Consider the following 9,644-nt stretch of genomic DNA (forward strand, 5'->3'; position numbering starts at 1 on the left):
AAGGGGGGTGGGATTATGGACATTGGGGAGAGTATGTGCTTTGGTGAGTGCTTTGAAGTGTGTAAACCTGGCGATTCACAGACCTGTACCCCTGGGGATAAAAATATATTATATGTTTATAAAAAATTAAAAAAATTATTAAAAACTTATATATATATAAAAGAAGTCTGGGTTTTGAGAAAAATCTTTCAATAAAATTAAAGCAAAAGCAATTCAAGTTGCCACCCAGTGATAGGAGATTTTTAGATGTTTACAAGTATCCTAAACATTTTAATGACCCAATATTATTATGTATATTTCCTGTGAGAATGTGCATATTCACAGAAACATGAATACAAAAAAATACTTGTCATATAAGGATGTAATAATGAAGGTAAAGATGGAACAGAAAAGTGAGAGACTGGGCACAGCCAAGGACAAGGACAGATGAGAATCACACAAATAACTTAGTTTTGTTCCCTTTCTTGTCCACTTGCCTACATCTTAAAGGATTTTTGTGGTTGATATGCTTTGCTCTTTCCCTGGAAATACATTATAATAAAACACTTTCACAAGCATCCCCATCTCAGGGTCTGCTTCTTAATCCCTACTCAGGAGACAATATCCTTTACTAAATGTCATCTGGTCCCTCTCTCATTTACTAAATCCCTGGACAGTGCTTCTTTAGTCTTCAAAATAAATTTCTTTCACTGTTGCTCTTGTCTAGGCATGCTTGTGAGCAACCCAAGATAAATATACTAAATGAACTCAGATAACCAGCACCAAGCTAATATGCCCTTTGTACAAGTCATCAGTATTTATGCTTGCATTCTCCTGTACCACTCCCTTTAATGAGGTAGAAGGGGGCTCCTGACTCACGGACTCCAAATCTAATAAGCATGGGGTCATAATCCTATTTACTTGGTGGGAATTGTTAAGATAATGGATGTCCTTTCTTTTGATTGTGTACTACTTTATTTATAGGAGATTTACTTTGCTAATTACATCTTATTCTAGCTAATGTGAAATCAGTTTTCACCCCAGACATCTGCATGTGACTGAAATGGTTGAAGTTGACCCAAATAATGTTAAGTGGCTGGCAGAACTAGCCAGGCAGTTAGTTATACTACAAGGGAGTGACAAGATACATACAACAGTTACATCTTGAGAATCCATGATGTGCTAAGAGCTGAGTCCTTCCTACAGTGCATCTCAGAGTGTTCAGTACATCCTGGGACTTTGGTTACAATACGGATACTCTCATCTCTCAAGACGGGAACAACTAGCTATCTGTCTCTTCCCTGACAGAGCTCCTTATTCATTTTATAACGCTCTACCAGTTATTATTATTATTACAATTATTCTATCAAATTATTTCAAGCAGTTATTTTAAAACAGTAGATAGTTCTCATGTTATTACCAACAATAAACTCAGTCCTTTCTTTTTCTACCTCTCTCTACCCACCCCCCCCCACCCCACTTTGGTTTCCTAGTGACATCTACTTTCAGTTCAATAAGCTGTATCTTCATGTAGCTATTTAAAATAGAATTCCTCTTTGCTATCATCTTTCCTTCCAATCTTCAAGAGAAGAACAGTGTTGTGCTCAAATAAATTGGTCATGCTAACCTTAATGTTCTCCTCAGCTTAAGGAAACTTGAGACAGGTTTCTTCTTGACAGTAAGCCCTTGATCTCTCTGTTCTCAAAGCACTTTCTTTAGAAAACTTGAAACTATAAATTCTCTCTGCGTCCCTGTGAGATTTAAATCTTCTCCCAGTCTCTGCCCAGCTTTCTATATATATATTTCTCAGTGACCTGGTAATTATCTCTTTCAAATGTTATCATCAAGGAAGATAGGGTCCTTATCTCCCAGTATCTGGGAAAATAGGAACCTAACATTGATGAGCACCATTTAACAAAACCAGATGTTCTAATCCCAACCTTCTCTCCAATATCGGCCAGTATTTTTCTACTAGTTTGCCTTAGTACTGAAAAACCCTTTACCTTGTTTCAGTGAACTTGAGTTCAGTCTCTCTTACCTTACCTCAATAGTCATAAGTCAGTCTACCTTGTCTAACTCTGTCCGGCACAATTTTCCTATGATGACATCCATCCTCATTTTGTTGTGATAACTCAAGCCACTGAAGATAGAGAACAAAAGAACAGAGAAACACAAAGGAGTGTCTGGAATGAGCAGTGCTGCATAAGGTCAAAAATTTCTTCCCCAGGGCATTGCTGGAGTCAGCCTCGGGGATGTAAGTAGACCTTCCTCATTCAGCTTTTGGGCCTTATTTCCATTCCTCTGCTCCACAATCTCCACCTGAACATCTCACTGCTCAGCTCCACCTCCCCCCAATAGCCATTCTTTGTTATCCCAATATGAATTCAGATTTCCATACTAAGTGGGGGGTCACCAATCTTTACTAGGCCAAAAGGAAATATGGAGGTTTGGGAGTGTCAATTTTGCTTTGCATCCTGACTCTACCATTATAAAGAGGATGAACTTTAAGATGTGCTTGGATCTTTATAAGCCCCAGTTACACATTTTCCCAAAATGTAAATATTATTACTTAGATTTCATGATTACTCTGAGAGTAATGGAAAGTATGTAAAGCGAATCACTGAGCAGTTGAGGCCCTCAGAACAACGAAAATGCCAGATTACCTCGGTGCCGATCAGCGGAAAACCAAAGAGGAGGAGAAGGACGACAAGCCTATCCGAGCTCTGGATGAGGGGGATATTGCCTTGCTGAAAACTTACGGTCAAAGCACTTACTCTAGGCAGATAAAGCAGGTTGAAGATGACATTCAACAGCTTCTCAAGAAAATTAATGAGCTCACTGGTATTAAAGAGTCTGATACTGGCCTGGCCCCACCAGCACTCTGGGATTTGGCTTCAGATAAGCAAACACTGCAGAGTGAACAGCCTTTGCAGGTTGCAAGGTGTACGAAGATAATCAATGCTGACTCGGAGGACCCAAAGTACATTATCAATGTGAAGCAGTTTGCCAAGTTTGTGGTGGACCTCAGTGATCAGGTAGCACCGACCGACATTGAAGAAGGGATGAGAGTTGGGGTGGACAGAAATAAGTATCAGATTCACATTCCGCTGCCTCCCAAGATTGACCCAACAGTCACCATAATGCAGGTGGAAGAAAAACCTGATGTCACTTACAGTGATGTGGGTGGCTGTAAGGAACAGATTGAGAAACTTCGAGAAGTAGTTGAAACCCCATTACTTCATCCAGAAAGATTTGTTAACCTTGGCATTGAGCTTCCCAAGGGTGTGCTGCTCTTTGGTCCACCTGGTACAGGCAAGACCCTCTGTGCTTGGGCAGTTGCTAACAGGATTGATGCTTGCTTCAATCGAGTTATTGGATCTGAACTTGTACAGAAGTACGTCGGTGAGGGGACTCGAATGGTTTGTGAGCTCTTTGAAATGGCCAGAACAAAAAAAGCCTGCCTCATCTTCTTTGATGAAATTGATGCTATTGGAGGGGCTCGTTTTGATGATGGTGCTGGAGGAGACAACGAAGTGCAGAGAACAATGCTGGAACTGATCAATCAGCTGGACGGTTTTGATCCTCGAGGTAACATTAAAGTGATGATGGCCACTAACAGACCAGACACCCTGGATCCAGCACTCATGAGGCCAGGGAGATTGGACAGAAAGATTGAATTCAGCTTACCTGATCTAGAGGGTCGGACTCACATTTTTAAGATTCATGCTCATTCAATGAGTGTCAAAAGAGGTATCAGATTTGAATTGTTAGTGCGACTGTGTCCAAATAGCACTAGTGCGAAGATTAGAAGCGTCTGCACAGAAGCCGGAATGTTTGCCATCAGAGCATGGTGAAAAATTGCTACCGAGAAGGATTTCTTGGAGGCTGTAAATAAGGTCAATTAAGTCTTACGCCAAATTCACTGCTACTCCCCGCTATATGACATACAACTGATCCTGAAGGCTTTCATGAAAACTTCCTTTCACTGGAATCCTAACTTTATTAAATAGCCTTGTTAATAACAAGGACACACACAAAAATAAAGCGTTTCAAATTGTAAAAAAAAAAAAAAAAAAAAAAAAAGAAAGAAAGAAAGAAAGTATGTAAAGCAACTGATACACCCTGAAAAAAAAAAAAAAACAAACAATTAAAACATAAGTATGGGACAAGCATTAGTTTTCCCTGCAGTGAAAACAGGTTGCTGAAAAGAAACAAAAAAGCATTGCAAAGTAGCAATAATTTCTAATTTTGATAGTTCAGATCTCAGCTATTAGAATCCTACTGCTTCTTTGCAACCTTGACACTAATTTGCTGTGAAAACTTCTTATTTTTTGATGACTGATTTATGAGAGAAAATCTCTTGTGTGTATAAATAGGGATCAGTGAATATTAATAGCCATCCATGCAGGGCACATGGTGAAGTTAATTTCTTTTTGTGGCAGGTCCTGAGATTCTCCATTCTAAGAATCTCAGGGTGCTTTCAGATGAAAAGTAATAAAGAACAGTGGTTATGTTTCCAGATTCATTTTAGAAAGACAGCTCCAAGTGCCAGGGTTGTACAGTCAGTTAAGTGTCTGACACTTAGGTTCCAGGAGTTCAGCTAGATAGTTATCAAACCATTCCAAATACCTATAAACTCAACAGGAGATAGAAGAGGAGAAGAGAAGCAATTCTACGAACAGAAAATCAACCACTTTTTGGAAGGTAGGACTTGTGGAGAAGAGAATCCAAAGTGATGGGAAGATAGACTGCAGGGGGAGGGGCAAGCTCCTGACAAGCATTGGAGCAATGGAGCACAAAATCAGAACTTTCAGAAGTCTTCTCCACTGAGGGACGTCACTCCAGAGGCTAAGCAAGGGTGGAGCCCTCACAGGGACAGTGTCATCTCGGGGGGGGGGTCACAGAAAGACTGGGGGTGTCTGAGTGTGGCAGAACTGCCAGCTATTGAGAGAGGAAGCTGACTATAGAGATGGAGTGGAGGAGTGAGCTCTCAGCTTGGGGTTACCGTAAACCATGATCCAAGGCACAGTCTAACCACTGCTCTTTGAGCAGGGACCCCACAAGTGGCAGATCTGGAAAGACCCCTTTTTTCCTCCTCTAGGAGGAACAGCGCAGGAATGTGTGGCAGGAATATGCTGCATTTGGAGACTCCCAAGGGGCAGTGCACCAAATATAGAAAGGCTCACAGGCTGGGTGAGCATGGAGCACGACCAGAGACCAGGGAGATGGGAGGGATTGACTGCTTTTCTCTGAAGGCACACTGAGGAGTGGGGCCCCGAGCTCTCAGCTCCTCTGGACCAGTGATTGGGTGGCTGCCATTCTCATTCTGATCCTCCAAAGCTCCTTGGAAAGTGATCACGAAACAAAAGCTACCGAGAGCTAACCCAAGCAGATTACTTAGTCTGGCCCTAGTCAAGAGTGGTGCAATTCCACCTCTGGCAAAGACATTTGAGAATCACTGCAACAGGCCCCTCCTGAATATCAGCAGGAACATCCTGCCAAGACCAAGTTCATTAATCAATGAGAACTGCAGAACTCCAGAGCTAGGGGAAAGCAACACATAGAATTCGTGACTTTTCCCCCATGATCCTTTAGTCTTGCAAAGGTAATTTTTTTTTTTAATTTTATTTTTTTCTTATTCTTTTTTTTAACTTTTCTTTTTCCTCTTTTAGTGTTTCTTAACTATTTTATCTTACCAATATCTTTTAAAAATCTTTTACAATTTTCATTGTTATGGTCATATTTTATCCTTTCATTGATTTTAACCTTATTTTTTGTATTCATATAGTTTTTTTTCTTTAAAATTTTGGTATACCATTTCTTCTAATAGACCAAAATATACCCTAAATCTATCACAGGGCTTTGTTCTAGTCTCCAGCATGAGCAAATACTCTCCACTTTCTTTTTCTTTCTTTTCCCAACCAACTTATATTATCAATTCTTTTTTAGAATTTTTTAAAATTTTCATCTTTACAGTCATATTCCATCCCTTAATTGTGTTTATCCTTATTTTTTGTATATATATAAGTTTTCTTTCTTTAAAATTGTGGAAATTTGTTTCTTCTAAGAGAACAAAAAACACGCAAAATCAAGTGGGTGGCTCTGTTCTATTCACCAGTCTAATATATATGTATATGTGTATATATGTGTATATATATATACACAAAATTTATATATATATATATATAAATTTTAAAAAAATTACCCCCTTTTTTTCTCCCCCTCTTCTGATTTGGTTAGCATACATTTTTCTGGGGTCTTTGCCACCCTTTTAGTATTTTATCCTCTCGTACATATATTCTTATCTGAGTAAAATAATAAGGCAGAAAAACTCACCACAAAAAAAAAAAAAAGAAGGCAGTACTGAAGGCTAGGGACATAATCAATACGGACATTGGTAATATGTCAGATCTAGAGTTCAAAATGGTGATTCTCAAGGTGCTAGCTGGGCTTGAAAAAGGCATGGAAGATAATAAGATTGGTAAACCCCTGGCAAGACTTATCCAAAAGAGAAAGGACCCAAATTAATAAAATCATGAATGAAAGAGGAGAGATCACAACCAATATTGAAGACATACAAACAATTATAAGAACATATTATGAGCAACTATATGCCAGCATATTTGACAATCTGGAAGAAATTGATGCATTCCTAGGGACATATAAACTCCCAAGTCTGAACCAGGAAGAAATAGAAAACCTGAACAGACTCATAACCAGTAAGGATATTGAAGTAGTCATCAAAAATCTCCCAACAAACAAGAGCCCAGGGACAGACAGCTTCCCAAAGGAATTCTACCAAACAGTTGAAGAAGAATTAATACCTATTCTCCTGAAACTGTTCCAAAAAATAGAAATGGAAGGAAAATTTCCAAACTCCTTTTATGAGGCCAGCATTACCTTGATCCGAAAACCAGCAAAGACGCCATCACAAAGGAAAATTACAGACCAATATCCTTGATGAACATAGATGCAAAAATTCTCATCAAAATACGAGCCAATAGGATCCAACAGTACATTAAAAGGATTATTCTCCACAACCAAGTGGGATTCTTTCCTGGGCTGCAAGGTTGGTTCAACATCTGCAAATTACTCAGTGTGATACAGTACGTTAATAAAAGAAAAAGAAGAACCATACGATACTCTCAATAGATACTAAAAAAGCATGACAAAGTACAACATCCTCTCATAATTAAAACTCTTCAAAGTGTAGGCATAGAGGGTACATACCTCAATATCATAGAAGCCATCTATGAAAAACCCACAGTGAATATCATTTTCAATGGGGAAAAACAGAGAGCTTTTCCCACAAGGTCAGGAACATGACAGGGATGTCCATTATCACCACTGCTATTCAACATAGTACTAGAAGTTCTAGCCTCAGCAATCAGACAACAAAAAGAAATTGAAGTCATTCAGAGCAGAAAAGAAGTCAAACTCTCACTCTTTGCAGATGATATGATACTTTATGTGGAAAACCCAAAAGACTCCACTCCAAATATGCTAGAACTTGTACAGGAATTCAGTAAAGTGTCAGGGTATAAAATCAATGCACAGAAATCAGTTGCATTTCTACACACCAACAGCAAGATAGAAGAAAGAGGAATTAAGGGGTAGCACTTACAATTGCACCCAAAACCATAACATACCTAGGAATAAACCTAACCAAAGTGGCAAAGAATCTGTACTCAGAAAACTATAAAACTCATGAAAGAAATTGAGGAAGACACAAAGAAATGGAAAAACTTTCCATGCTTATGTATTGGAAGAACAAATATTGTAAAAATGCCTATGCTACCTAAAGCAATCTACATGTTTAATCCAGTCCCTATCAAAATACCATCAATTTTTCCAAAGAAATGGAACAAATAATCCTAACATTTATATGGATCCAGAAAAGATCTCGAATAGCCAGAGGAATGTTGAAAGAGAAAGCAGAAGTTGGTGGCATCACAATTCCAGATTTCAAGCTCTATTACAAAACTGTCATTATCAAGACAGTATAATACTGGCACAAAAACAGACACATAAATCAATGGAACAGAATAGAGAGCACAGAAATAGACCCTCAACTCTATGGTCAACTAATCTTTGACAAAGCAGGAAAGAATGTCCTATGGAAAAAAGACAGCCTCTTCAACAAATGGTGTTGGGAAAACTGGACAGCCACATGTGGGAAAATGAAACTAGACCATTTTCTTACACCACACACAAAAATAGACTCGAAATGGATGAAAGACCTCAATGAGTCAGGAATCCATCAAAATCCTTGAGGAGAACACAGGCAGCAACCTCTTTGACTTCAGTAGCACCAACTTCTTCCTAGAATCATTGCCAAAGGCAAGGGGAGCAAGGGCAAAAATGAACTATTGGGACTTCACTGAGATCAAAAGCTTTTGCACAGTAAAGGAAGCAGTCAACAAAACCAAAAGATAACTGACAGAATGAGAGAGGATATTCACTAATGCAATCAAGAAATGGGCAGAGGACATGAACAGACATTTCTGCAAAGAAGACATCCAGATGGCCAACAGACACATGAAAAAGTGCTCCAAATCACTGGACATCAGGGAAATACAAATGAAAACCACAATGAGATACCTCACACCAGTCAGAAGGGCTAAAATGAACAATTTTAGAAAGGATAGATGTTGGCAAGGATTCGTAGAAAGGGTAACCCTCCTACACTGTTGGTGGGAATGCAAGGTCATACAGCCAGTCTGAAAGACAGAAAGAGGTTCCTCACAAAGTTGAAAATAGAGCTACCCTATGACACAGCAATCACACTACTGGGTATTTACCCTAAAGATACAAATGTAGTGATCCAAAGGGGCACATGCAACTGAATGTTTATAGCAGCAATGTCCACAATAGCCAAACTATGGAAAGAACCTAGATGTCCATCAACAGATGAGTGGATAAAGAAGATGTGGTATATTTATACAATGAATACTCTGCTGCCATCAAAAGAAATGAAATTATGCTGAGCAAAATAAGTCAATCACAGAAAGACAGTTATCATATGATCTCTCTGATATGAGGAATTTAAGAGGGAGGGTGGGGGGTTGTGGGGGGTGGGGAAGGGAAAAATGAAACAAGATGTGATTGGAAGGGAGACAAACCATAAGAGACTTTTAATCTTACAAAGCAAACTGAGGGTTGCTGGTGGGAGGGGGGTAGGGATAGGTTGGTTGCGTTATGGACATTGGGGAGGGCATGTGATATGGTGAGTACTGTGAAGTGTGTAAGCCTGATGATTCACAAAACCTGAACCCCTGAGGCAAATAATACATTATATGTTAAGAAAAGTAATTAAAAAAAAAAAAAGACTCTTTCCCTCTCCCACCACCCCTTCCCTATTCTCTATAATAAACAAAAAAATCTTAAAAAAAAAAAAAAAGACAGACAACTCCTGTCAGCACATAGGAATTACAGAGCTTTTTTGGTGGGATCTTGGAAGTTTAATATTTTATTAGGGAGCTATTGCTATTGAGGGCATGGTAAGACGTCACTTCTCCCCCAAGGATAATTAGATGTATTAATAACAATTTTAAGAGCAGGGGTAATTCATTGGAAAAAATACCTACTATACCACTGTGATATTTTCATGCAGGGTTAAAAATGATGGCCTCAACATATATTTAGTGATTTGGAAATTTAAATAT

The 9,644-nt window shown here is 38.9% G+C and overlaps 1 protein-coding gene across 1 annotated transcript; it reads left to right on the top strand.

Annotated features, from left to right (window-relative positions):
- Positions 1–2,599: 2,599 nt before the first annotated feature.
- On the top strand, positions 2,600–3,848 carry LOC101674639 (26S proteasome regulatory subunit 7-like). Its single transcript, XM_045068882.1, has one exon. The coding sequence runs from the start codon at positions 2,631–2,633 to the stop codon at positions 3,831–3,833; it is 1,203 nt and encodes a 400-aa protein (XP_044924817.1). The 5' UTR covers positions 2,600–2,630; the 3' UTR covers positions 3,834–3,848.
- The last annotated feature ends 5,796 nt before the right edge of the window (positions 3,849–9,644 follow it).

The sequence above is a fragment of the Mustela putorius genome, unplaced genomic scaffold (assembly GCF_011764305.1).
Source record: "Mustela putorius furo isolate JIRA1106 unplaced genomic scaffold, ASM1176430v1.1 tig00003909_pilon_pilon_pilon, whole genome shotgun sequence".
NCBI lineage: Eukaryota > Metazoa > Chordata > Mammalia > Carnivora > Mustelidae > Mustela > Mustela putorius.

Coding starts and splice junctions, on each gene's coding strand:
- LOC101674639 (XM_045068882.1), top strand. CDS start 2,631: ATGCCAGATTACCTCGGTGCCGATCAGCGGAAAACCAAAGAGGAGGAG.